Source organism: Pelophylax lessonae, assembly GCF_965119305.1.
Source record: "Pelophylax lessonae genome assembly, chromosome: 9".
NCBI lineage: Eukaryota > Metazoa > Chordata > Amphibia > Anura > Ranidae > Pelophylax > Pelophylax lessonae.
The window spans coordinates 214,423,422-214,450,984 of NC_138776.1; the positions used below are offsets into that span (position 1 = coordinate 214,423,422).

Consider the following 27,563-nt stretch of genomic DNA (forward strand, 5'->3'; position numbering starts at 1 on the left):
CCACTGCATGGTACCGCTTGGTACGGTTTGCTTTTCCACTAATAGTAAGTGGGTGGGATAACAACGATTCTCTGACCAATCAGTGGCTAGTAGTGACAAACAGTCAAGGCTGCATACAAAGGATTGTGGGATATGGTACCGGTACGGCCCTCTTGGAACCACAACTGAGGTGGTACTGTTTAAGCGAGACCGTACCGTTCGGTTCCATGTAGTGGAAAAGCGCCGCCGCACCGAACCGTTCCGACACCGTACCATGCAGTGGAAAAGCGCAAAAGCAAGCCAAACCGTTCGGTTGCATGCAGTGGAAAAGCGTCATAAATTGCTGCATTTGTAAATGTTAAAAGCCAATATAAAAGGTATAGTAGTGGTAAAAAAAAAAAAAACACACACTAATAATGTTTTTATAGAATTCTCCCTTAAGGGGGTGTGGCAGGGGGCGTGTCCTGCACCTACATACTTTTGCTAAAAGGTGTCCCTCATCCCCATCTCAAAGTTTGGGAGGTTTGCAATAATAGTACAAGTTCTGGGAATGAGGGGGGGGGGGGTAGAAAAAGGTGGACAGGAGGTATAAATCCTTCACATTTTTGTTTTCAGCTGCTGAAGGGCCGCAAGAGCATTTTCTGCCACCATAAAGTGTGGCCCTTTTACATGAAGAACCTGGAACACACACCATGACAGGGAGACAATGTGTTGGGTACTGTACTCACCTACCAAGAAAATCTTACTAAACATCAGTGTTTAAGTGGAAGTCAGGGCTATTCCTAACTAAGCTTCCATCGCCCCCCCTTCTAACTCCTATACTAGCCACCCTGTAAAAGGAAGATTCTTATACTTCCCTATTCTCATGGTGCTCCAGTCCTGTCATGTGATTGGCTCCCAATGGCTTCAGGGGGTGGAGAGATCACCAACAACAGCTGTAGAGCCTGTGCGGTGACGTCACCCATAGGCCCCTTTCACACAGTCCGTTCCACCGATGGACTCAGTTTTTCTCAGCAGGGATCGATCCGCCGACCCCGCTGAGCAGGCAGATGACAGCTCTGTCTATGCTCTGTGTGTGGAGACAGAGCTGTCAGATCCCTGCTGTCCTCTATGGGGGAAATGGGAACAGACCGCCTGTCCATTCTCATCCGATCTGCCAGACAGATGGAAAATAGGGTTTCCATCCATCCGGATTTGACGGACCGGATCGGATGTTAGCAGACATATCTCCGCTGACATCCGATGCCCCACAGAGAAGCATGGGGCATCCGTTCAGAAAAACTGACAGGCGGATCTGAATGGACCCTATGTGTGAAAGGGGCCATAGACTTATTATGGGGCAGCCATTGTGGGCACTCTCTCCTCCCCCCTGAAGACACTAGGAGATGACCATGTGACCGGACTGAAGTGCCCTGAGAATAGGAAATTATAGGCATCTTCCTTCTACACCAGGGATCCTCAAACTACGGCCCTCCAGCTGTTGTGGAACTACAAATCCCATGAGGCATTGTAAAACTCTGACATTAACAGACATAACTAGGCATGATGGGAATTGTAGTTCATGAACAACTGGAGGGCCATAGTTTGAAGACCTCATCCTACAGGGTAATTAGAAGGGGCGGGAGCCGATGTAAAGTACAACTAAAGGCAACACTTTTTTTCAGTTTTGGATAGTGTGAAGAAGAATTAGAACCCCTGACAGTTTTTATTGATGCCCGTGTCCCAGTTGGGGAGATTCTCAGTCTCTATTTGTCCTGTTTACCATTATTATTGAAAGTAAAAGCAAATCTCCCATTTTGGGTTGTCCCCAGAAAAGTAACAAAAAAGGAAATCTTCCAATGGGGACACTAGTCCTGCTGACTTGGGGGAACCCCGTGGGATTCCCTTAACCACTTTAAGACCGCTCACAGTAATATTACTGCGGCAAAGTGGCTCGTTATCGTCTGACGACGTAGTACTACGTCGTCAGACACTCCCCCTTCTGGGCGGTGCTTGCGCGCCGCTGGAGGCTCGCTCCCGCTGTTTTCATTCACAGCGGGAGTCGGGCCAGGGGAGGAGCAGCGGCGATCGCCGCTGCTCTTACCCGATCATCGGGGATCGAGTCTGGAGATCCGCCCGCTGTGTGTAAACACAGCGGGCGGATCTCCATAGTGACAGGGAGTGACAGATCGGACTGTTCAGCATAGCTGGACATCCGATCTGTCCATGACTCACACAGTCACCTCCCCCCCCCCCCACACGTCAGTAAGCACCAGGCATACATTAACCCCTCCCTCTCCAATAAAATTAACCCCTTCCCTGCCAGTGTCATTTTTACAGTAACAGTGCATATATATAGCACTGATTACTGCAGTAATGTCACTGGTACCCCCAAAAGTGTCAAAAATGTCAGTCAAGGGTCCGATCTGTCCGCCGCAATGTCGCAGTCCCGCAAAAAAAAAAAAAAAAAAAAAAAAAAAAAAAAATCGCAGATCGCCGCCATTACGCGTTAAAAAAAAAAAAACACCAAAAATGACAGAAATCTTTCCCTTTGTTAGTAAACGCAATAACTTTTCCGCAAATCAATCAAAATACGCTTATTGCTATTTTTTTTACCAAACATGGGTAGCAGAAAACAAATTGGCCAAAAATTAAAAAAAAAATTGTTTTTACATCTTTTTTGGGGGGGATTTCATATAAAAAAAAATGTTAAAAATATTGTTATTTTTTCAAAATAAACGCTCTTTTTTTGTTTATAGCGCAAAAAGTAAAAATCGCACAGGTGATCAAATACCACCAAAAGAAAGCTCTATTTGTGGGAAAAAAAGGACGTAAATTTCGTTTGGGTACGGCGTCGCACAACCGCACAATTGTCAGTTGAAGTCGCACAGCGCCGAATCGCAAAAAGTGGCCTGGACGGAAGACAGCAAAATCCTCCGGTGGTAAAGTGGTTAATTTGCAGGGATTTCCTGTTTTGGTTATGGAACAGGAAGTGAAAGAATATCTCCCCAATGGGACACAGATGGCAAAAAATAAACTGACAAGGGTTATAACCCCGTACACACGATCAGATTATCGAACGATCTGTCGTCCGTTTTTTGTGGCATGCTAGTCTGATGTGGAAAGTGAAGAGGTTATTTTCATACTAATTTTCCTGTACGACAGAATTCTACTTCAGAATTAATGTCATGAGCCAGAACCTTAATATTGCGTAAATGGAGAACCATAGACACACCAAGTATCTCCGAAACAATACGTTTAGTGAATGAAAATTATAAACTGGAAAAAGCTCTTTCCCTAAATACTCCATCTTATCACAAGTTTAATAAAGCCTGGCTGGCATGGCCTTATAGACCACAGTAAGTTTTATGTACTACTACCCATATGGAGGGGTGGCTTCGCCGCCTGGCTCGGTGACATTGTTCCCCTTGGGGCTCTGAGCCGGGTTGGTAGGGGCGACCTCTCCTCTTCTCTTCCCATCTTGAAGTCTGAACTACAATCCCACCATTAAGTATATGTTTTTCTCTTGCATAGAAGTTTGCTATCAATATCTACTGTATTAACGCTTTACTGACGACCATTGTAATGAAGCTCCACTGTCCTGTTATTTCCCGTTATCTACATCCAGTTGATGTAACTTGTTGTTATTGTTATTTTTGATAAAACTAATAAAAATCTATTGATTGAAAAAAAAAAAAAAAGTGATGTCACATGTTGGATTGCTTTGTATGTGTTCTTTCGTCTCTGAGCATGCCTAGTCTTGCTCTTAGGAATTTTTTGCGTCGAATGTTTTGTACTAATGAGATGAAAATCGGACGTTGTATTACGGACGACAAAAATGATATAGCCTGCACATCAGGATTTTGTCAGCCGAAAAGTCAGAGTCGGCTGTCGGAAGCACCATACTAACAATCCCAAAATCGGCAGATCGGTTGTCGGACGAAATTTCCCTTCAGATTTTCTTATCGTGTGTACAGGGCTTTACTCTATCCAAAAAAATAAAGCTTTGCCTATAGTTACTACTATAAAAGTTTACTTCAGAAGAGCCTGGAATTCCAATTTAAAGTATAACCAAAGGCAAACTTCTTTTTTAGTATTGGACAGAGTGGAGATGGATTAGAACCCCTGTCTGTTTTTATTTTTAAATACCATCTGTGCCCCCTTTGTGGAGATTTACCCTATTTGTCATGTTAACGGATATCAAAAATGAATGTAAATGCCAAATTTTGGGTCATCCCCAGAACAGCAATAGAGGGGAATTTTCTATAGAAGACACCGGTTTTGGTGACTCCAGGGATCTCCTCACTTGGCAGGGATTCCCTCTCACTTCCTGTTTTAGTTATAGGACAGGAAGTGAAGGGAAATCTCCCCAATGGGACACAGATGGGAAAACATCTGCCAGGGGTTATACCCTTCCTTACTCGATCCAAAATGAAAAAAAAAAAAAAGAAAGTTAGGTCTTTAGCTGTACTTAAACCCAGGAGCCTGCATTCACTATATCTGCTCTCCCACAGAACATGGAAATGCCATCATTTTAGTAAAAAATACCTTTTCTCATCAGCAGTATATAGCAGTCTTATGACTTCTATCTGTGTCTGGATAAAGCTTGTAGGAGGAGTTTTCATTCTGCGCTGAGCTGTCCTATCAGGATGCAGGACCCCTGACCCTCTGCCTGGACAGTGCTGATTGGTCGGGTGCTGATCACATGCACCCACCCAAGAAACTCTCCAGCAACACACACCAAACTGAGCATGTGCAGAGTGACTCCAAAGGCTCTGTACTATCAGGAGATGGGTTGGGGACAGTGGAAGAAGGGGAGGATCAGAGAAAACAGGATGGAACAGCCTTTTTACACAATGCAGAGGAGTAACCTATTGGGTTCCACAGTGAGTATAACAAACATGCTTTACTGCACATACAGACTGATTTTACTGTTGGCTTAGTAACACTGAGAAGAAAAGGGGTGTCCATAGGCTGAGCAGACACCATAGAGGAGGAGAGTCACGTGACTGGCCACAAAGGCAGGTCACGTGTTCCCCTCACCCTCCTGAGAGCAGAGAACAGCCGTCATATCATTGTATACACACACACCTCTATTCCCCACGGTGCTGCTGGGGCCCCGGCTTCCCGGGAAACCCCTTTCCTCCTCGGAGCCCTCGGTAACTGTCTGTGGCTCCTGGGTTCGGACCCTTTTGCTGAGGGGTTCTTCTACTTCGTCCACCCCAAACACCGCACTCATTGCTTCGCCCAGGCCGCTGGGAGTCGCTTGTTCATCCTTCAGGCGGCACTTTCCCCCTCACTGACAACCCCAAACAAATCACCGCCTCTATTTCTCTTTCTCTGCGCTTTTCCTGGGAGTCTGAACTTTGGTGACGCCCCCTAACCCTCGGCGCATGCGCACTACATGACGTACGCCTGCGCACAGACCGGCTCGCCTCCCATTGGCTGCTCGTGACAGTGCCAGACGACAACAGGGACTTTTCGGCTGCAGATGTCGTAAAGCGAAGCTGTTGCTGCGAGGAAAGCAGGAAGTTACGTATGGGAACGGAAGTGCTTTCCTTTACGGCGGCTGCGGAGAGGTCAGGCAGGGGATTCAGAGACACGCGGCCGAGCTTCGAGGGAGATGGACAGCAATAACCACCCCGGGGGCCGGGGAGGGTTCGGCAGCATCTTCGGAGGGTCGCCAGGTTACCCAAATACAGATCTGGCCGGGGTACCCTGTAAGTGTGAGAGCGGGGTCATATAAGGCCGGGGGTCACCTCCAGCATGGATCAGGCGCTGAGTGTGATCAATAGGAATCCATACTTCCTCCTTGTAGCTTGATCTTATTACACATTTCTATGGCGCTAACAGTCCATCAAAGAGTTACAGTTCAGAGTGAAATAAGTATTTGATTCCCAAGCAAACCATGACTTAGTACTTGGTGGTGGGGAACCCTTATTGGTGATCACAGAGATCAGACAATTCTTGTAGTTGGTGATCAGAGTATCAATCTATCCAATGAGGACCGGAGACAGCGGCTGGAGCTGCTGGGCTTGTCGCTGGAACCTCTGGAGGGAACCTCTGGGTGAGTCTAGGATGGAAAAGGACTTGGGGGTACTGGTAGACAACAGGCTTGGAAGTGGCATGCAATGCCAAGCCGCTGCAAGCAAAGCCAACAGAATACTGGGTTGTATAAAAAAGGGGATTCACTCCAGAAATAAAGAGATTATTCTCCCGCTCTACAAGACTCTGGTCCGGCCACATCTGGAGTATGCTGTCCAGTTCTGGGCACCGGTCCTCAGGAAGGATGTGCTGGAACTGGAGAGAGTCCAGAGAAGGGCAACAAAAATAATTAGGGGAATGGAGGACATCGGCTATGAGGAAAGACTACAAGCACTGAACTTATTCTCTCTGGAGAAGAGACGATTGAGGGGGGATATGATATCAATGTACAAATACTGTACTGGCGACCCTAGCATAAGGAACAAACTATTCAGAGAAAGGGAATACAATAAGACACGTGGCCACTCACTAAAACTTGAGGAAAGGCGGTTTAACCTTAAAATACGCAAGGGGTTTTTCACTGTAAGGATGTGGAATTCTCTTCCACAAGCAGTGGTGTCGGCAGGGAGCATCGATAGTTTCAAAAAACTATTAGATGGGCACCTTAAAGACCACAACATACAGGGGTATACAATGTACGGTTAACAGCAAACACACACACACACACATCATAGGATGGACTGATGTCTTTTTTCAACCTAACTATGTAACTCTGTAATTGAGTTCAGGTAATAATAGGGGGGGGGGGGGCTCCAGCACTGAAGGGTTTCCCCATTAAGGCATTAAGGGGGAAAATCCCACGACCTTACAACTCCTTTTAACCTCCCTGGCTGTCTGATTATTTACAGATTTCTGTGCTAAAAGCGGTAAATTTTTTTGCATGGAAATCTGTTTTATATTTTAAAACTCACCTTCCCCTGCGATTCCCCACTGTCCTCCCGCTGTGTGCTCGGCCGATGCCGGCACCTGTCTTCCGGTTCCCTTCCCTGCGAGCGTTGTGACGCAGGGGGGTGGAACCGGCAGCAATTTAAAAAATGTAAATAAACCAAATGACATGATACAGAGTTGTGATCCTAACAGATTACACTGTATCATTCCATTTCACCACAGGATTTCACCTGGTGACTTTTCCAGTGCCCTGCCTGTACTTTTCTAGTTCTTTGTGCCTGGAAAATAGAGAACGACCATGGCGTCCAAAAAGCGTTCTTTTTGCGCAAAAGCGCTTTTAGACGAACTGGAAAACAGTGAAAAGGAGTTACTTGAACTGAACAATAGCGATTCTTGGGAAAATTTGTCATTAGGTACGGAAAGTGACAACAGCGATGATTCCAATGTCTCTTTCTGGCACATCGCTCCGTTGGAAATTCTGAAGAATCATTTGATATACTTCCCAAATTCCACAAGCTATGTGCCAGAAAAAGACATTGGAATCTTCGCTGTCATCACTTTCTGTACCTGATGATGAATTTTCCCACAAATCGCTATCGCTCAGTTCTTCACGTAACTCTGTTTCACTGTCACTGTTTTCCAGTTCGTATAAAAGCGCTTTTGCACAAAAAGAACACTTTTTGGACGCCATGGTCGTTCAAAATTTTCCAGGCACAAAGAACTGGAAAAGCACAGGCAGGGCACTGGAAAAGTCACCAGGTGAAATCCTGTGGTGAAATGGCATGATACAGTGTAATCCAATAGGATCACAGATTTGCATCATGTCAAGGAAGGGGTTTTTTATTTTTTTTTCCTAATGCAGAGAATGCATTTGGGTAAAAAGCCTTTAGAGCACATTAAGCCTCCCTTTTACCCTAATTTATGTTGCATTATCAGGGAAATCCGTTCATTTTACCTGTTTGATTCAGCTCTCATTATTTATTCCTGCTTTACAGTCCATTTTATAGATCATTTAATACATTTATATGAATACATTGTGAATAAAAGAGATTTTGTTTCTCTTCAGTAACAGGAATGAGCCCCCTTTCTCCATATTTGAACGTGGATCCAAGGTATTTAACGCAGGTAAGAAACTTTATAAATCAGAGTAAAGTTATAATCTGAAGATGTATGCGGAGTGTTAAAGCAGTATTAAACCCAAATGCAAACATTATATTATTTAGATGTGATGGCTGCATTCGTTTTTGCAATCCTGTGATTCATAGAAGTATTTCCTAAAAAGCTTTGGCTATACTTATCCTTTTAATACTGCTTTAAATTGTATCTAAACCCAAAAACAAAAATGTAATCTATTGCAGCTTACAAGTCCTTGAGTGTGGTGGCTTCATTAGTTTTCCTTTTTCTTTGTTTTGTTTTTACCTGGTAATCCTACAAATAATGTCCTGCCCCTGGGTGGTTACCGTATATACTTGTGTATAAGCCGACTTTTTTAGCATGGTTTTTTTTTTATGCTGAAAAGGCCCCCCTCTGCTTATACTCGAGTCACGGTCTCGCTTACCTGTTCTCCGGTCAGTGCGCATGTGTCACCGTCGCTTGGGAAAGCCCGTACGCGTTCGGCTATTCCCGGGCAGACGGCGCATGTGTGGTGATGCGCTGGTGCCAGGCGGAGCCATTTTTAAATGTAAGGTGCCTCACTGAAAGGTAAGTGAGACTCCGCCGCCCCTGTATCTCCTCAGGAGATGTAGTGCTGTGGGTATGGTACCAGGAGATTCTCCTGTACCATATACACAGCACTGCATTGCCTGTATCATGCCCGCAGCCCCTGCACCATGCCCGCAACCCCTGTTTTGGGTTTCGTGGTGGTCCAGTAGCTGCTGCATTTCCCACCCTAGGCTTATACTCGAGTCAAGTTCCCAGTTTTTTGTGGTAAAATTAGGAGCCTTGGCTTATATTTGGGTCGGCTTATACTCGCGTATATACGGTACAATTTTCTACACTATCTATGGAGGGAGCAATGGTTGTCCATCATGCTGGATTTCATACTAGTCTTTATTTTTTATCTCCATTAGATGAAGGGTGATGGAGTTAGGGTAAGGTAGGGGTTGTTTGTATTTTCAGTTAAAATGGAACTTTGGAAAAAATAAAAATGCGTGACAGGCAGGCTTTGTGTTCCAGAAGGGACATATTAGACTAGACTGTGTATTTCCACAGTAAAGGAAATGTTCCTGTCTGTTCACAATCTTTGCAATGTGTGCGGAATTGTGCATGCACATCTCTACATTTTCAGATCAATTCCCAAACATTCACAGGATTTCAGACAGAACTAAACCAATCAGTCTGTAAGTTTTCCCAAAATAGTTCCATTCAAGGCATGCAGGGAATAACTGTAATATTTGCTTGTTTGCTCAACCAACTGTCAAGCCATCAAATGGCTGCTGTGCAGCACCCTGGCAGCTGTAAATCCCACCGCGGCTTAGGTGGCAGCTTGCTTGGCTGTAAAGGAAAGGAGGTTTTAGTTCCACTTTAAAGTGCAACTAACCCCAGCGATTTAATTTAAAAAAAAAAAAAACTATTCCAATCCTGGCATGCCAGTAATACAAACTGTCACATTTCACCAAATTGTGATCAGTTATAACACCAGCTATTTGATAGATGATGTGCAGCACCATGGCAGTTGCAGATCAAGCCAATGCTAAGATGGCAGCTTCCTTGGCTGAAAAGGATAGAGTTTAGTTCCACTTTGTCATCATGGCACAGGCATTCCAGCTAAAGACCCTGAACCCAGAAGACCAAGTAAAGATGCTAGTGAGGGAGCTGCGGATGTCGTTTTGGAGGAGGGGGGGGGGGGGGTAGAGTTAAGCTTTAGAAAACTGCAAGTAGAAAAGCTCTTCATTAGAGAACAGACATTTATGAAATATTTTTCCCATTGTGGCATTTCATCACAACAGGGAAAGAAATGTCTGAAATGTGTCCTTAAAGGGGTTTTAAAATCAGAAGGTTTTTATCTTAATGCATTCTATGCTATGTGCATCAGCCCTCCCTAATGGTTACCTGAGCCCCCTCTCGATCCAGCAATGTCCTCAACGGTCTCGGCCATCCTGGACTACCCTCCTCTCATTGGCTAAGACACAGCAGCGGGGCCATTGGCTCCGGCTGCTGTCAATTAGTCAGCCAATAAGAGAGGGGTTGGGGCCAAACTGCAGCTCCATGTCTGAATGGATACACGAAGCTGTGACTCTGCTCGGGTGCCCCCATAGCAAGCTGGGGGGGCAGAAGAGCCGAAGAGGGACCCGAGAAGAGGCGGTTCCAGGCTGCACTGTGCAAAACTAACTGCACAGAGCAGGTAAGTATTACATGTTATTTTTATTGGAAAGAAAATGCGACTTTCCAATCACTTTTAGATATGGTTACATTGGGTTTGCACATGCAAGAATTTGTACGCACACAATGCCGATATTTTCACAGGTTTGTGATTGTTAACATTTTTTAATGACCTCACTCCTGCAAATGTTTCACATTCACACAGTAAACACAAATGTCCATCAGAGCATTCAACCTATAATTTTGGACTTGGGCATTAATAGGAAGAAGGCGTTTATGGGGAGACTAAATCCAGAATACTCAACCATTCTTTCTGCCCATGCTCCTCGGAGCTGCTTGTTTGCAAAGACTTGTCACCCCATGGTGGGTTGGGAAAGATATTTCAGGGCTGTCAATCTCCTGGACCCCCCACGGCTCTCGCTAGTTTCTCTTGCTCATCTCAAAGCTTAACTCCCCAGTTTCATTTAACTTTTAATAGTTAATTTGGCCCAAGTCATTCACAAGAAGCCTTGTGTTTTATAAATGGATACAAGGCTTTCGATGATTGGCTGAGGTGGAGAGATGGGAGGATGATGTCACAATCTCCACTATATCCAATCAGAGGAAGCCTTGTATTCATTCATAAAATACAAGGCTTTCTGAGAATAGCTGAGCATTGCTTAGCTTACTGGAATTTTGTTTATGGAATGACAGGAGATACTCGTACCCCTGCCAGAACACAGCGCTGTATACTGGATGTAGTTGATGCTGCGTAAGTTTATACAACGCTGACAGCTGGCACAGTGAAGGAAAGGATTCATTTGGACCAGCCTGGCCCAAAGGAACTGATAAAGTTAAATAAAACATTGAGTTAGGATTTAAAGCCCTTGTACATCTGGATAGGAGGGGTGGCATGTACATTATAGGAACGGATCCCCTTCACTCTCCTCCTGCAGCCTTTTAGTGGCTGCAGGTGGAAAATGGAGGGTTAAGGGTCTTCTACATATCGCCCCACAGCTCCTCTTATCTACCACCTGCTGTGATCGGGCTCCTGTGTACCCACCACCACCACCATCTCATCCCCTGCAGCACTGCTCGGTCCTCTTCCCCCCCCCCCTTTCCTGCTGGCTGCTGGTGAGGATCTGTCAGGATGGAGAGTGGGGAAGGAGCCGGTAAATGTGTCATTTACCTGCCCCTTCCTTGTCCTATTGAATAGTCGGTTATCCATAAAATGTTTACTATGCTTCAGTTCATGAATGAGCAGATAGCCTCAGTACAGAGCTATTCCTGTCCATTTATTCTGTGCAGCTGGGGCTTCAGAGGTGGAGATTGAGGGCTGCGTTCTCTGTATCAAAGGTGGAACATCAGAGGTCTGTTTAGACCCCTGATATTTCACCAAAGCCTCCAAACGGGGCTCCTAAAAAAAAAAAAAAAAAAAAAACTGACACCAGTGGAGGAATTGTAAGGGTCACATTTGTGAATGGGCCCTGACGCTCCATCGCCGGTCAGGGGGGCCCTTTATGGCTTCATGCGCCTGGGCCCTGAAGGTTCTAGTTATGCCTCCGCTGTAAGGTTTTTATTATGTGAAAAAGATTCTGAATATTCAGGGCATAAACTGTAATGTGCAGTCTTTGAAAAAAAATGATGCTTTTTAAAAGCCTATATTATGTACACTTTGTCATCCCTTAGGACTCAGAAGAGTTTATTTTGCCTACTGGTGCCAACAAGACTCGAGGAAGATTTGAACTTGCTTTTTTCACAATTGGAGGTTGCTGTATGACAGGTTTGTATCATGGCAGAGCACATGGTGTCCCAATGTCCCATTGACATCAACAATGATGTATCAATGGAGCAAAGCGTTTAAGCCTAGTTGGTCTAAACAAAGGTCGTATTGAACCATTTTGTATCAAGGCCAGTACTCCAGTACCAGTCAAGGTTAATACTGAATGGGTTATTTTTATTTTTTTTCCCCATCTTCTGTGGACTCTAGTGAGATCTCACTGTATAGTAATATCCTGGCCTTGGATGCACTTCTCAGTAAAATAACTCAAATATTCAACAGAAAGCAGGACTTCTTCATAAAAGCCAGGGCAAGTCTGAGACGTTAAAGATCAACTGGATTGCATGAAATGGACAAGGTGATTTTTTTTTTTTTTTTTTTTTCCCCAGTAGATGCTGAAAATCTGCTTTGAATGCTCTGCCCCTTTAAAGCCGATGTGTAGGTGGGGTTTTTTGCACTTGCATTGGTCCATCGGTAATTTGGAAATCAGAAAAAAGTTCAACTCTAGTATTGCATGCAATGATGTAATTGTCTTCACACACTCTTTCAACACCTTCTGCATAGGATCGATTCTAAATATTGTGTAACGTATGGATGTCAGCACAGTCCAAATTTTCTCCTTTTTTTTTTTTTTTTTTTTTTTTTTTTTTTTGCAGTTTTGCCCTGTCACCTTGATTTAAAAAAAAAAAATCCAGTCCTTCCAGGTATTGCATAGAAAAGTGACGGCAGAAAAAAGACAGAGTAGTCAATTGAGTCTGCAAATAATATAATATTATTAATTTATATACATGTTTTGTATTTTTTTTTTTTCTATAACTAATAAGCCTGAGTTCAGATCTGTTTGTCCCAAGCATGTTTGAAGCCATTTACTGTTGACTGACTCACTACCTCTGCTGGAAGTTTATTCCATGCTTCAACAACCCTTTCAGTAAAATAATACTTTCTAGGATTCATTTTGAACTTTCCTCTAGTTAGATTTAGGTCATGTCAATGATGTATTTAAAATGGGGATCGACCGATTATTGGCAAAGCCGATATAACGAGGGCCGATATGCACTTTCCCCAATATATCGGGATCAGCCACAATTACCGATATTTCAGGAAAGTGCTTGTACCGGAGTGATACCTGCAGCTAGAGGCATCACCCCGGTACTGGTGTACATAGCGCACGGTCGGCTGCCTTATAATTGCAACCGATGTGGCTGAGAAGCTGCTTGGCTGTTATTACATGGAGGGGGAGGGGCCACCTTCTGCGGCTCGCCCGGGTCTCCCGTCCCACTGGGAGACCCGAGCAACCAGCCTAAACGGCCGCTAAAGGCCTGATCAAAGCCGCATTCAGCTCTGATCGGGTCTCCATGCAAAAACTTCCCATGCAAAAACCTGGAAGTTATGTGATGACATCACTTCCGGGTACTGGCACCAGAAAAAGACAGCATTCAAAACAGACAAACTTGGCGTTTTTGAATGCTTTTAAGTGCAGAGGAGGTGTTTGTGGTCTTTTAGACCCCCAGATCCCTCCACAAGAGTACCTGTCAAGTTAAAAAAAAAAAAAAATGTTTTAAATGTACGAAAATATTTGCTGATACGCAATGACCAAAATATCGGTATCGCCAATAAAAAAAAAAAACTATTGGTCGATCACTAATTTAAAGGTTTCAATCATATCTCCCCTTTCCCTTCTTTCATCCAGACTGCACATACTAAGTTCCTGAAGCCATTCTCGATATGTTTTATCACCCAGACCTTTCACTATTTTTGTTACCCATCTGGACTTGTTCTATCTTATAAACATCTTTTTTGTAAGTGAGGTCTCCAGAACTATCAACTATTGGAGAAACACGATGCTTATCCGCCCTCCCACAATTCCTCACTCTATACCTAAGCAGCTATCCAATAGTCTGTCCAAAGTGTTGTCACAGGAATGGAAATATCTCCTTTAAGAAAGTAAATAGTTGTGTAGAGGTTCCTGGTATATCTGACAGTGTGGCACCTCGGAAAGGGTGAAAGCTTTTGCTACCATACTGCTGCCTTACATTTGAATGCTGTGACTTAATACGATGTTGCTTTAATTCTTCTTCATATTGTACTTTGTATCACTTATTAAACCTAGAGACATCAATAAGTGGATTCTTACATTTACTCTTCCAGCCTGTGGGAGAATAAGATGAGGTATTGGGTGTTGCTGTAGACAGCTTTTGCTAAGCAACAACCATTGTGCATTTAACAACCATTGTGCATTTAACAACCATTGTGCATTTAACAACCATTGTGCATTTAAGTTCCTTAAAGCGGACCTCTGTTGTGCGGTATGACACATGCGCTGTGCACAACATTACATTAATCTGTTGTTGGAAAAGCCATTCTCCCAAGATCTTTTTAAACAGATGAGGGTTATGGCACCTGCATGAGAGGAGATACAAATGTCATCAGCTGGCAAGCATGACATCATCTTTTTTTTAAAATGGTGTTATGGAAAGCCAAGCAAAGACAGGATGGACACAAGTAAGGAAGCTTGTTAAGTTTGGTAATTCAGCTTTTTTTTTTTTTTTCCCTATGGCACTTGAGCTCTTGTGTAGGGATGCACGCATCTGATATTGGTGTGGATACTGCCGAAATAGCTAGATCGGGGATCGGTAAAATTAACCAATCCACGGGCCAATCCGGTTTTGCTCAGTCCCAGCTCAGCCGTCCCTTACTTGGTGTAGTATGGGATGGGAGCCGCTACTTCCTGTATAGGTCCGGCTCACAGGCGGAGTGATATCAGATGCACTCCACCTGTGAATGGAGGAGCCATACACATGAAGCAGCAGCTTTGCTCTGTACTGCAGCCGCATGCATATTGTGTATGTGTGTAGTTCCGGATCGGTATCGGCAGATACACAATGCCAGATATCGGTATCGGGACTAGAAAAGTCTGATCGGTGCACCCCTGCTCTTATGGACTGATATGTTGTACTCATGGGGCATTTACAGACCTTTTCCTAAATTACAGGCAGTGAAAGTTGTCATGCAAGGCCACCACTAGTACTGATCAGTGACATCTTTGTAGACCTCAATGCAGCATATATAGTCACAGGACTCCCTCTGTATTGTTCTGTAATGTGGAGCATACACAGATTCCAGCGGTAGTCAGCTGTCCAGTGCTTTCTATGTCTGTGATAGTGTTACACTGCTGGGAGATAAAGGCACTACTTCTTCACGCTGAAGTCCATTGTTACCGTTCTGGTGACCTGTGCTTCTTCAGCTTCTAGTAGTGTTGAGATTCTTTGAGAGTGCGCCTTACAAGCTTTACTTGTTTGGTGCTAGTTTGGGACTCGTACAGTTAATCTTTATCATGCAAGAAATGTGGCATATTTCATAGTGCCATTCCACAGAACCGATATCAAAGCATCTTCTGTAGTTGGACACTAAACAGACTGGTGTATATGGGGAGGAAGGTAAAAACCGATTAACCTATTTGCTATATTTCATTTGTAATGTGTGATCATTTATTTGACTTTTAGGAGCAGCCTTTGGTGCATTTAACGGTTTGCGTCTTGGATTAAGAGAAACTCAAAACCTGGTCTGGTCCAAGCCCAAGAATGTTCAGTGAGTACAGCATGCACATATACACAACTAACTGCCTACGCTAGGCTAACTAACACAGGCTTGCTTTGAAGGCAGCAGTGACAGCAGTCTGTTTTAGCCTGGTTAAACCCTATACAGACTGTGCAGCCACCAAGCAATGGATGGTGGAAATAAAGAAAAATGTTTTGCCTTTGCTGAAATTTCTGGGTATTTTTCTGCTCTGTGACTGTTGAGGAGCAAGTTCCTGGAAAGTAAGAACTGATGATACTGTTCCCTATTAGGCAAATCTGTTGCTTTACAAATATGGGCTCTGTACAGTGTGTATCTGGATGTGGTGCCATGCATTTAGCTGATTTTACAAAGAAAAACGGCTTTTTAATGCAAGCATTTTTAGTGTCAACCCCAGCAGCACATACAAATCTGCAAAACACCAGCAGGTGGCAGTATAAGCTTGCTTTGTCCTAGGAAACCAAGGTCTTCTCTAAAGGTTGTTCTAGAAATAATCCCATTGTTGTTCTAGTTGATCATTATACAGACCCTCTGGCTTCAACAGTTTTCAGTCCCTGTCCTACAAGTATGTAATTTATTACATTAATTGATCTATATACTTATCCTATGTCAAAGTATCCAAGCCATCGACAACCATATAACAAGATTTTCAGAAGGTTGGCAGTGACCTCTTCCATATTTCTTTTAAAGTGTTTTGGCAATTTAGTATTTTTCACTTAACCAAGTTATTTTTTTTTTTTCCCCCAATTTCTTAGTGTAGCTGTCATTATAGAAAAAAAGCTTAGCCAGGCATTAGTATTCTACGTACATTGACCAAGAACAAGCATGTCTCCATTCAGAATGTTCCAGGTTTTGTTCTGTTCTCATCTCGCTGCTCTGTGTAGTGAGTTAATGATTGGAAACCAGTAAATGGCCAACGAAAGGCTCAAAAACCTCAACTCCTGTTCTGCATTCTTGTCCCTGGTCACTTGTAGAAGCCAGAACTGGGATAAAAATCATGAAGCCTTCAGTGGCGGTTCCCATATTTCTATCCTTGCGTGTTAGTTACCTCTACACACCATTTTTGACCTCAGGTGGTAAAACCTGATCCATAGTGCTGTGTGTGCATGTATTCATTTTATTGCAACGCAGCACCTTACAAAGCATAGAAACCTGTTGCTGTGCATGTAGTTTTAATATCTATTTTTATTTATTTTTTGTGATGCATTGTAACAATGCACACCAGCATGTGCACCATAACCTGCTGCACTGGTGTAAATGGGGACCCCTTTTACATGTATGTGTGGGAAGGGGGTGTGTTGATTTGTTTTTACCAGTATTTTTGGTACATATCTGGGGTCCTGTAGCAAAAGGAAATGCCAAGGCCGTAGGGCTTGCTGCGTTTACCAGCTACAAGTGTTTGTTTTTAACATAGGCCTTACACCCTTGGCAGCAAAAGGGTTAAAGAGAACTTTTCTAATAGCCAATGTTTAAAGCTTAGCTACAGTTAATTAAGGTTTAATAATAATCCCATCCAGCGGTAGTCAGCTGTCCGGTGCTATTTGATGCCTGTGACTGTGTTACACTGCTGGCAGATAAAGGCGCTGCCATCTAATACCTCCTGCCACACTCACTGTTCTAGTGACATGTGGCACTGGTATCCGGCAGTGTCGTGCTTCCTTGAGAGTGCGTTGACCACCTTTTTTCCTGTGGTTTGGCGCTAGTCTGGAAGTATACATTTTTATCTTTTACATTTTAGTTCATTCCTGGTGGCATTGTTTTCTTTTAATGGTTGTGTAATGTTCAGATGACCAGTAATGTATCTTTATAAGTTACTTTGTTTGTGTTTATGGCTATGTTTTTTGAAGCACATGTAGCACCCTACAAGGTAGGTGGTAGGCAAAAGTATAGTGGGCCTAGCACCTACCATTGTGCCCAATGAGAACCCTCTCATGGAGCCAGTGGAGGAAACCCAGCCAATGGTGCACTCAGGCCTGTATCTACCCCAGAAAGGCAGATTCTGCCGCACAGCATTCTGGGATTGGGTATAAGTTTGAAGGGAGCACATGACGCAGCGTCTTTGGTGGGAAGCAGAGTCCCAGGAGGGAGAGTATGGCTGTCTCTCCTCCTGTCAGAGGAATCGGGTGTCCTAGGTTGCTTGCCTGAGGGGACAGAGCTGAGCTGTAGAGCCGATCTGGTGTGCCGAGGACCAGCAGAGTAGAGGGGTCCAGTTTCAGGAAAGCATTCTAAGTTCGTGAGTACTGTAACTGCCCCTGGGGGGGTCTGCCTAGCAAGAGGGGACCGCTCCGGTGAAGGTCCAAGGGATCCAGGAGCTAGCTAGCGGTAAAGAGTGGGTGCCTAGTGAGAGGACCCTGAAGTGTCAGAGGGGGTGCCTAGTGAGAGGACCCTGAAGTGTCAGAGGGGGTGCGCCTAGTGAGAGGACCCTGAAGTGTCAGAGGGGGTGCGCCTAGTGAGAGGACCCTGAAGTGTCAGAGGGTGTGCGCCTAGTGAGAGGGCCCTGAAGAGTTGTTGTGTACAGTGTGCAGTGTTGAGAGTTGCAGCAGCACAAGCAGTTACAAGGAGCTACCTCAGCCAGTGAAGGGCTGGAGGGAGCTGTTCACAGGACTTTTGAGCTAAACAGTGTGTCAGAGTTAAGTCTTACTACAGTCCAGGATCTTTTGAGTTAACCAGCGTGTTAAAAGCCAAGTTCTAGCACGGTTCAGCAAGACAGCAGTAGATGCCAATGGATCGCTGTGCGTTTTACTATGCAGCTTCCTCAGGAGATCCTATTGGTGTTTAGTTGATAGCCACAGAGCAACAAATATCTTCTCACTTTCAGTGTGAAAGAATGATGATGGTAACAGAGTTATCCCTGTATCAGAGGTGTCCACCATCCATCAATTTCCTTCTTCCTGTTCAGGAGCCACGGCTCCTCTACGTGCCGATCCGACCTGAGGAAATAGCTCCTCCAACAGGGGGATAGTGGAGATGTCCACTCGGATTACCTAAGGCAGTGTTTCTCAACTCCGGTCCTCAGGGCCCACTAACAGGCCAGGTTTGCAGGAAAACTGAAATACATCACAGGTGATATAATTTGCTGCTCAGTGATTGCAGTATTCTAGTCTGCATCTCCTCAAGGTAATACTTAAAATTTGGCCTGTTAGTGTGCCCCAAGGACCGAAGTTGAAAAACCCTGACCTAAGGAAGCTGCATAGCGAAAAGCGTAGCGATCCATTGGTATCCACACACTAGAATCCAGTTTGGCCCAGATACAAGAGGTCGTCCATTTCTGTGCTATCACAGACACCAGACCCTGGCACACGATGGGCAACTTATGGGTTCTTTTACTATAGGAATATGTTGTATAGAACCTTCATGCACACCATCCATGTGATGGTTTTAACCACTTAAGCCCCGGAGGATTTGGCTGCTAAACGACCAGAGGGCATTTTGCGATTCGGCACTGCGTGACTTTAACGGACAATTGCGCGGTCGTGCGACGCTGTACCGAAACGAATTTGGCGTCCTTTTTTTCCCACAAACAGAGCTTTCTTTTGGTGGTATTTGATCACCTGTGCGATTTTTTGATCACGCGCTATAAACAAAAAAGAGCGTAAATTTTGCAAAAATAGCAATATTTTTCCCTTTTTTTTATATGAAATTCCCCCAAAAAAAAATGTAAAAATCAAAATTTTTTAATATTTTCGGCCAATTTGTTTTATGCTACCTATGTTTAGTAAAAAAAATCGCAAAAAGCGTATTTTGATTGGTTTGCGCAAAAGTTATTGCGTTTACTAACAAAGGGAAAGATTTTTGTCATTTTTGTTGTTTTTTTTTTTAACGCGTAATGGCGGCGATCTGCGATTTTTTTTTTTTGTTGCGGTACTGCGACATTACGGCGGACAGATCGGACCCTTGACTGACATTTTTGACACTTTTGGGGTTACCAGTGACATTTCTACAGTAATCAGTGCTATACATATGCACTGTTACTGTAAAAATGCACTGGTAGTGAAGGGGTTAACTTTATTTGAGAGGGAGGGGCTGTGTGTGTCCCTAGGGGCGTGATTCTAACTGTGATTGGCTGTGGCTTCAACTGTATGCAGAGTGATCAATGGATCTACATAGTAGATCCATGTGATCAGCTCTCATACAGAGAGGAGAATGACAGGCAGCTTGTTTACACAAGCTGCCTGACTATCTCCCTCTCCCCCGCCGATCGCAGAGTGGCCGGCGGCGATCGGGTCCGCCGGTCACGCGCGCGGGGGGGTCCGTGACCACGCGGGAGCGCGCCTCCGGCGGCGCGCGCTCGCTCCCTAAACCCTCACAGGCGAGCGACGTAGACCTACGTCACTTTGCCTGTGAGGGGCTGACCGCCGCCGTAGATAGTCGTGCGGCGGTCGGCAAGTGGTTAAATGTATTTATGACAACATAATAAAAATATTTTGTGTGTGTACTAATTTCTTCCTTGTGGGATTAATGGTGGCTACCTTTAAAGTCCTATTAGCTATATGGTTTGTTCTCTATCCTGTAGAAAACAACTTCATGTTTTTGCAGCTTTTACAATGAAGAAGCCTTTCTGTATGGATAGTTCAACTTCATTTCCTCAAAGTGAAATACTTTCCACTAAGTTTAACTACCTTTAGTAAACTCTGTGAAATGTAGACTTATTCTGTGTTTACCTGTTTGCAGGATTATGAATATGGTCACAAGACAAGGAGCGATGTGGGCTAACACTCTAGGATCTTTAGGTAAGTGGAAGATTCTATATTTGTACTTTGTGCCAGTGGTAGTCAGCTGTCCAGTGCCATCCTGTGCCTGTGGCTGTGTTACACTGCTGGCAGATAAAGGCGATGTCCCTCTATACTGAATGCCATACTTGCCGTTCTGGTAGTGTGGCACTAGTATTGGGCAGCGCTAGGCTTCCTTGAGAGTGCGCTGAATATTTGCTTGTTTAGTGCTAGTTTGGAAGCATACAAAATACAAGTGTACTGTGTCCATAACTTTCTTTTCTAGTGACTGTAATGGGGCTTTAGATGCATTCTGTACAGCAATAGAACAATTACTCCTTTTTAGATTATTGATAATCCAAATAACATTGGTTACGACGTTTGCACTTGAAATGACCCAGTGTGACATCAGCGTTGTCCTAGGACATGCTATGACCATTTCACCAGCTGTATTTGGCTAGGAGTTTTATTGCAACAGTGTTCTTAATTTGTTTAGTGTTAAAGGTCGATTTAAACTCCTGAGCTAGCATCTCATTATTTAAATCAATGTTTCACAGGACAGGTTTCTTGGAAAATATTGTGTATTTCTGAATGGTGAAATAGATGGCCATGTGACTGACACTTACGACAATCTAATCACTTTTTACAATTTTTTTTATTAAATTTTTAATAATTTCAACACGTCAGCATCTCAATTAAATTTTCAAAAATGTGCGTTAGGGTTTAATTTTTCTATATTTTTTCAGCATTATTGTACAGTGCCTTTGGAGTCTTAATTGAGAAGACTAGAGGAGCAGAAGATGACCTGAACACTATGGCAGCCGGCACAATGACAGGAATTCTATACAAATCTCCAGGTACTTTTCGTTTGTGTTTTTAAAAAAAAAAAATACTTTGTATAAGCTTGTGCAGGTTTTAGTTTTCTGCAGCCTCTTTACTGCTGTCCCGGACCAGGAAGAACTCTCCTTGGTTTTGGAGGCTGGTGACAGCAATAGCTTGACCAAGATCTACTGAGTTCTAGAGAGTTCTACACAAGGATTTTAGAGGAATTCAGTGTTTAATTCTTGCCTGCTCCTTTTTATTCTGGACAGGCCTAGGGGGGTCTGTGTGCTATAAACCTGCATTCTGGCCCTCCTTTAGACATTCAGTACTTGTATCCCACTAAATAATAAAAGTTAAGTGCAGTAAACTTTAAGGACTGCATTACGTTGCTTAACCACTTGCAGACCGCTTACTATATATATATATATATATATATATATATATATATATTATAGCGGCAGGGTGGCTCGTACAGGCAAATCAATGTGTGGATATGTTGCTCGCTTGGTGGCAGCTAAGGGGTGAGCGTGCGCTCCCAACACCCCAAAAATGAAGTGATATTTTTTGGATAGGTATATTATTTATATCCATGATCGTTAAAGTAGAACTATAGGTAAAACTTTTTTTTTTTTTATTTTGGATAGAATAATGGAGGGTCATAACTGCTGTCAGATTTTTTTTTTTTTTTTTTTTTTGCCATCTGTGTCCCATAGCAGAGATTTAGCTTCGCTTTCTGTCCCATAGTCTACCCGAAAGTGAGAGGAAATCCCTGTAAACTAAGGGAATTTCTTGGGGATCCCCAGCTCACCAGAACTAGTGTCCCCATTGGAAGATTTCCCTTCCATTGGTTTTCTGGGGACAACTGAAAATTTGCGATTTTTTTTCTATTTTTTTTTTTTCAATGAGAATGGTAAACTGAGATTCATCCTCTCTATTTGTCCTAACAGGGACACAGACAGCAATAATAACTAACAGGTGTTCTAATCCATCTCCACTCTATCCAAAACCTAAAAAAAAATGTTTATTTTGTGTGGCCTCCGGGAAGGTTAAATGGTTGTACACCCCTGGCTAAGTAGCACCCTCAATATACACAGTGATTTACGTGTTTATACATTCACATCAGTCCCTGCCCCCCAGGAGCTTGCAATCCTAGTTGAGCCAATTAACTTACCAGCAAGTCTTTGGAGTGTGGGAGGAAACCCACGTAGGCACAGAGAGAAGATGCAAACCCTGTGCAGGTTGTGGTTTGAACCCTAGTGCTACCCGGCAGAAGCGCTAACCACTTCGCCACTGTGCTGCCACATCAATAGCATTTCCACATTGTTGCCTAGCACATACAATTTACAGTATACAGATTTTTGTTAGGAAAGGTGGAGATTTCCCATTAAAGGAAATCTGCGTTGAGAGAAATATGAACACTGCTAGTTCTTTCTGAGAAAAGATGCATAAAGATAGGTAGTGACATCTGACCCCAACAGGCTTGTCTTAGAAGTCAAATCACATTCTACCCTCTGGCCATTCAGAAACCGTGTGCCTGGCCTCAAATGTTCTCTCTGCAGGATTCTAGCTTATGAATCTGACCCTGTTTGCATTGTTGTCTTGTGTTAAGATTCCTGTGAAATAACAATGGATTTCACCTGGGGTTGTGTAAGTTAGAACCGGCTCTGGGTAAGAGTTGAGTGTGTTCGGGTCTTTAGTCTACAGGTTGTTCAGGCCACAAAGGTCTATGCTAAATAGGAATTTTTAACTGCTTATTAGGATTCTACAGGCTTTTCAATTTCTGTTCCTTTTTTATATGTTGCGAAGTTTGTGGTTGTTGTTTTTTTCATTTAAGATGGTCTGCAGGCTCATGTTACTTCTTCTATTATACAGTGGGCTGTCATGTTCCAGGTATTTAGCAATATAGTTCCCAGTGGTAGTCAGCTGTCCAGGACATCTCTGTATTGGGACAGTGTTACACTGCTGGTAGAGAAATGTGAAGCTGTACACTGGAAACCGTCTTTGTTGACTTGTGACCTGGGTGTATAGCTGAGCTGTGCTTTACTGAAACTGCTGACATCTTCATTGCTGTCTGCATTAGTCCGGAAGCACACAGTTTGTTTTTATAGTATGAATTCATGTCCGTTCTTTAGTTATTATTTTTTCTAGATTATATCCATATAGCTATGTCTCCACAATGCTTCCCTGAATTTATGATGGGATGGGAGAGCTTACATTGCGTATATCATACGGTAATCAGGTGGCCTGCTGCCACATTGTTGGGGAGGGTGCAAAGGACAAAGCAGCTCTCAATCGCTGCTCATGTGGGAGAAGTTGGGGAATGGTTCCAAAACTAGGACTTTTTGCTGCCTGTGCCAGTTGGTGCTTGGAGCATCAGCATGCACACCTGTAGTCGTAGTCCTATCTGGGGCGTTTATATGAGAGCTGTTACATCAGGGATACAGCACCATGACAGTTGCAGATTAAACAGAAGCAACTTTCTTGGCTGTAAATGATAGGATAATTTAATTTCTGCTTTAAAGTGTTATTATACCCACAACGGTAAAATCAGCCTGTATATGCAGTAAAGCATGCTTTTTATACTCGCTCTGTAACCTAGGGGGTTAATCCTGTGTATTGTGTAAAATGGCTGTGCCCTTCCACTGTCCCCAATTCATCTCCTGATAGTACAGAGCCTTGGGGACACTCCACACATGCTCAGTTTGGTGTTTATTGCTAGAGAGTGTTTTTGTTTTCTTGGGAAGGGGAATGTGATCAACACTGTCCAGACAGAGGGTCAGGGGTCCTGCAGCCTCATAGGACAATCAGTGGAGAATGACAACTTCTCCTCCTACAAGCTTTAGCCAGACACTGATAGAAGTCACAAGACTGCTCTAACTGCCGATGAGAAAAGGTATTTGGCAGTTTATATTTACTAAAACTATCACATTTTTGTGTACTGTGGGAGATCATGTATAGTAAATGCAGGGTCTTGGGTTTAGTAACACTTTAGGGCTGTCAGCAGATCAGACTTTACAAACTCAGCAGTGCCTAAAAGATGGAGGGCAACTGAGCATATGCAGAGCAGAATGAGACAGTATTACTGGATTTTAAACAGTATAGACCAGCCTTTCTCAGCCGGTGTGCCACCAGAGGTCCTCAGGTGTGCCGCGGGATAATGGTAGAGGATGGCTGTTGGATGAGTTTAATCCCCTGCCAAACTACATTGGCACTGTGAGGGAGCTGTCAGCCTCAGCAAAGTGAAAGTAAAGGGACAGGGAGTGTGCTGTGCTCTCTGCCTCCCCCTACAGGGCAGTACTGTACTAGAACGTTTAAAAGGGCTTTATATGGGTGTGTGTGCCTGCGTGTGTATGAATGTTGCTTTGAATTCTGACACCCCCCCCCCCCCCTCCAATTTCTATCCTGTCAGAACTACTTTTTTAGGGCTTGTTTGTGTTAGCAGAAAACTCTGCTGCTCCTCTAAAAAGTGATCTAAGCATGGATTGCTTTTCAGAGGCATTTGACAGGAGGTAAAGATATGTTGCCCGTCACCACCTGCTTTTAAGCCCGTAAATGCAGCATTACCACATCACAACTGTGCAATGCACACAGTTGCGGGGTGGTTGCAGTGCAGCCCCATTCATCCGGTTATATCTCCAGCTGAAACCACAGCATGTGTACAACCCCCAGCTGCTGCAGCTAAAGGGGGAGAAGTTTGGGGTGGTAAAAACAGCTCAACTATATATGGTTTTACTGCCCCTCTAACCTGACATGTGAACAAGCCTTGGTTCAAGTCTGTGTGGCTGTGTGTAGGGCAGCCCATTCATTTCAATGGGTTTCCCTACTTTCAGAAATGCAGGGAAAGATGTCCCCAACCCTTTTTTTTTAAAATTGTCACACCAAAAGCACCCCAAGTTTGCCAATGTGTGGGGGGACCATTAAGAAAATAATGGCACCCCTAAAGAGCAGTATTTGTGTGTGAGGAACTAGCGTGGTTTTGACCCCCCCTCCCTGCAGCACGTATTCACAACTGTGCCAAAGATCATGGTAAAGAGCCAATCACAGTCACCCTTTACCACGTGATCAGCGGTGTCACGGCATTTGCCAGTTATCGGCTCTCCTCACCTACTGTCAGCACGAGGAGAGGAATGCCGATAACTGGATTGGCAAATCCACACGGGACATCTACAGTGATAATCAGGGCACTGATTATCAGTGCAGACCCAGTCACGCTCATCAGTGCAGCCTCCTCAGCGCACATCAGTGAAGGAGGAAAAATTACTTATTTACAAAATTTTAAAACCAAAGCTAAAACCTTTTTTTTTTTTTTTTTTTTTATTTAGACAAAAAAAACTGTGGCGATTAAATACCAACAAAAGAAACTTCTATTGGTCTCAAAGAAATGATAAAAATGTTGTTGGAGTACGGTGTTGCATGACCACACAATTGTCATTCAAAGTGGGACAGTGCTGAAAATTGGCCTGGGCAGGAAGGGAATAAAGTGCCCAGTAGGCAAGTGGTTAAGGTATTTTTACAAAGAGAGTTTAAAAAAGAAGTATGGACAAAGCTTCTTGGTCATACATCTCTTGTGGGTCACAGGAGTGTACTTCCTTTTTGCTCTTGTGATTCAGAATCGGCTAAAGCCTGCTGTTGGCTGATGTCACAGAGCTACTCTAGAAAGATCCGGACCATGTTGTCGGGATCCACCCAGGTGTCTGACAGCTGGCTTTGGCTCTGGAGCAAGCTGTGCCCGCCCCCTCTCCTGCCCAGTGATTACGGTTTTAGATCCGATGTGGGACAGTTGTGGCATCGGTGAGTATGTTTGTCTTTATTAACCCCATAAATCTCCTTTTAATACCCTTTTATAATTGTAACTATTTCATATGTAAAGCCTGTCAACAGCATTGCACCCACAATGGTCTACCATTCATGTATTGTCCCCTCTAAGGTGCAAAAGCGTGGGGTAAGTGAAAATATAGAAAATTTACTTGAATGACGAGAGACATAGAGACAACGCAATACAAAATATTCTTTAGCTTGATTTTTTTTTTTTTCTGTTCAAAAAAAATAACCTTAAGGCCCCTTTCACACTGTCCGCTCCGTCGGCGGACTTCGTTTTTCTCAGCGGGTGATCGATCCACCGATTCCCTCGCTGAGCAGGCGGATGGCAGCTCCGTCTCCGCTCTGTGTGCGGAGACGGAGCCATCAGGTCCCCGCTGTCCTCTATGGGGGAATCGGATGAGAACAGACCGCCTGTCCATTCTCATCCGATCCACCTGACAGATGGAAAATTGTGGTTTTCATCCGTCCAGATTTAACGGACAGGATCGGATGTTAGCGGACACGTCTCCGCTGCCCCATAGAGATGCATGGAGCATCCATTCAGATCCGCCTGAAAAACTGACGGGCGGATCTGAACGGTCCGCTAGTGTGAAAGGGGCCTTAGACTTTTTGAAAAAGTTACTCAAGCTACAGGCTGCTTGTAGAATGGCCATCTCTTCTAAAGGAAATTCTGCACTGAAAGTGCTGATGTCAGCAACTTAATGCACACCCTACCCCTCCCTTCCCTAATAACACCTACTGGTATGAATAAAATGAACTTTAGATTCTTGTTTTTAGGTCTTTTACAAGGTAGAAACCAAGGATAAATCCCAGGAGTCAGCCATTGTCTATTTGTACCAACTACCTTCTTCTGACCTATGCTTGAGGGCCGGACCTGGCCCTCCATCAGTCAAGCTTTCAAACTCATGTATTTAATCCACTGTCCGAAAGGAGAAAAATAAAAAGGAAATTGCTGGGATAAGCATCTTGAAAAGGAGGAAGTGAAATTTCCTCCAAGGCTAAGAAAGGTGGGGGTGCTGAGTTGCATTTCTGCAGTAATGTTTACTTGTATAGGTCCTTTACTCCTCTACAATTCTGGTTCTCAACCTCCGTTCTGTGGTAGACAGATCAGTTTGTTGGCCTGCGGTCCTGTATTCTGTATAATAAACTAAACCACATGTACGGTATTTGGCCAGGCAATATTGCATTTTGTTTGTCAGATTAAAAAAGAATGCTACTGAATTTTGTGAATGTACTGCACATACTTAGCTTAAAATAGTGATCACTATAATACTAGTGCTTCCAGCCACTGTCACGGGGGGTAAAAGCAAGAGAAAATTTATAATGCTTTATCTTATGCGCAGATTTAACCCCCCCATCCTCAAACCTCTAGCTTCCAGGTCTCTGCTGAGCGGCCGGCCTGCTGCATTCTGAACACAGGAGGTTGGTCACTCAGCATGGGCACCTTTTCAGAGAATGCTTTACATTGAAAAAAAAAAAATGCAGATTGCTCTGATTGGATGAGGTGGAGCAGTGATGTCATGCTCTCTACCTCTTCCAGTTATATGGCTTCCTTCTCTGGTATTTCTATGGGACGCCACGTGTGAGCATGACCACAGTATAAAAGAAAAAGTTGTGTGTATGGAGGGAATTACTTCTTTTCACACACTTGTTTTTGGGGCAGT

General features: G+C 43.9%; 2 protein-coding genes across 3 annotated transcripts in view; one reads left to right on the forward strand and one right to left on the reverse strand.

The window, feature by feature from the left end:
- PARG (poly(ADP-ribose) glycohydrolase) overlaps positions 1-5,343 on the reverse strand; it is a 379,986-nt gene extending 374,643 nt beyond the window's left edge. Inside the window, exon 1 of one of the 2 annotated variants that reach the window (XM_082268024.1) lies at positions 5,050-5,343. In XM_082268024.1, coding sequence (XP_082124150.1) covers positions 5,050-5,197 — 148 coding nt within the window. In that variant the 5' untranslated portion in view covers positions 5,198-5,343. The remainder of the gene's footprint in view (positions 1-5,049) is intronic. The other variant, XM_082268025.1, reaches the window with a different exon arrangement.
- A 162-nt stretch (positions 5,344-5,505) lies between these two features.
- The window catches only part of LOC309562608 (mitochondrial import inner membrane translocase subunit Tim23-like), a 32,466-nt gene continuing 10,408 nt past the window's right edge, over positions 5,506-27,563 (forward strand). Inside the window, exons 1-6 of the mRNA XM_082266861.1 lie at positions 5,506-5,678; positions 7,958-8,016; positions 11,881-11,974; positions 15,475-15,559; positions 20,219-20,277; positions 21,003-21,113. Of these exons, the coding sequence (XP_082122987.1) occupies positions 5,582-5,678; positions 7,958-8,016; positions 11,881-11,974; positions 15,475-15,559; positions 20,219-20,277; positions 21,003-21,113 (505 nt within the window). The 5' untranslated portion in view covers positions 5,506-5,581. The remainder of the gene's footprint in view (positions 5,679-7,957; positions 8,017-11,880; positions 11,975-15,474; positions 15,560-20,218; positions 20,278-21,002; positions 21,114-27,563) is intronic.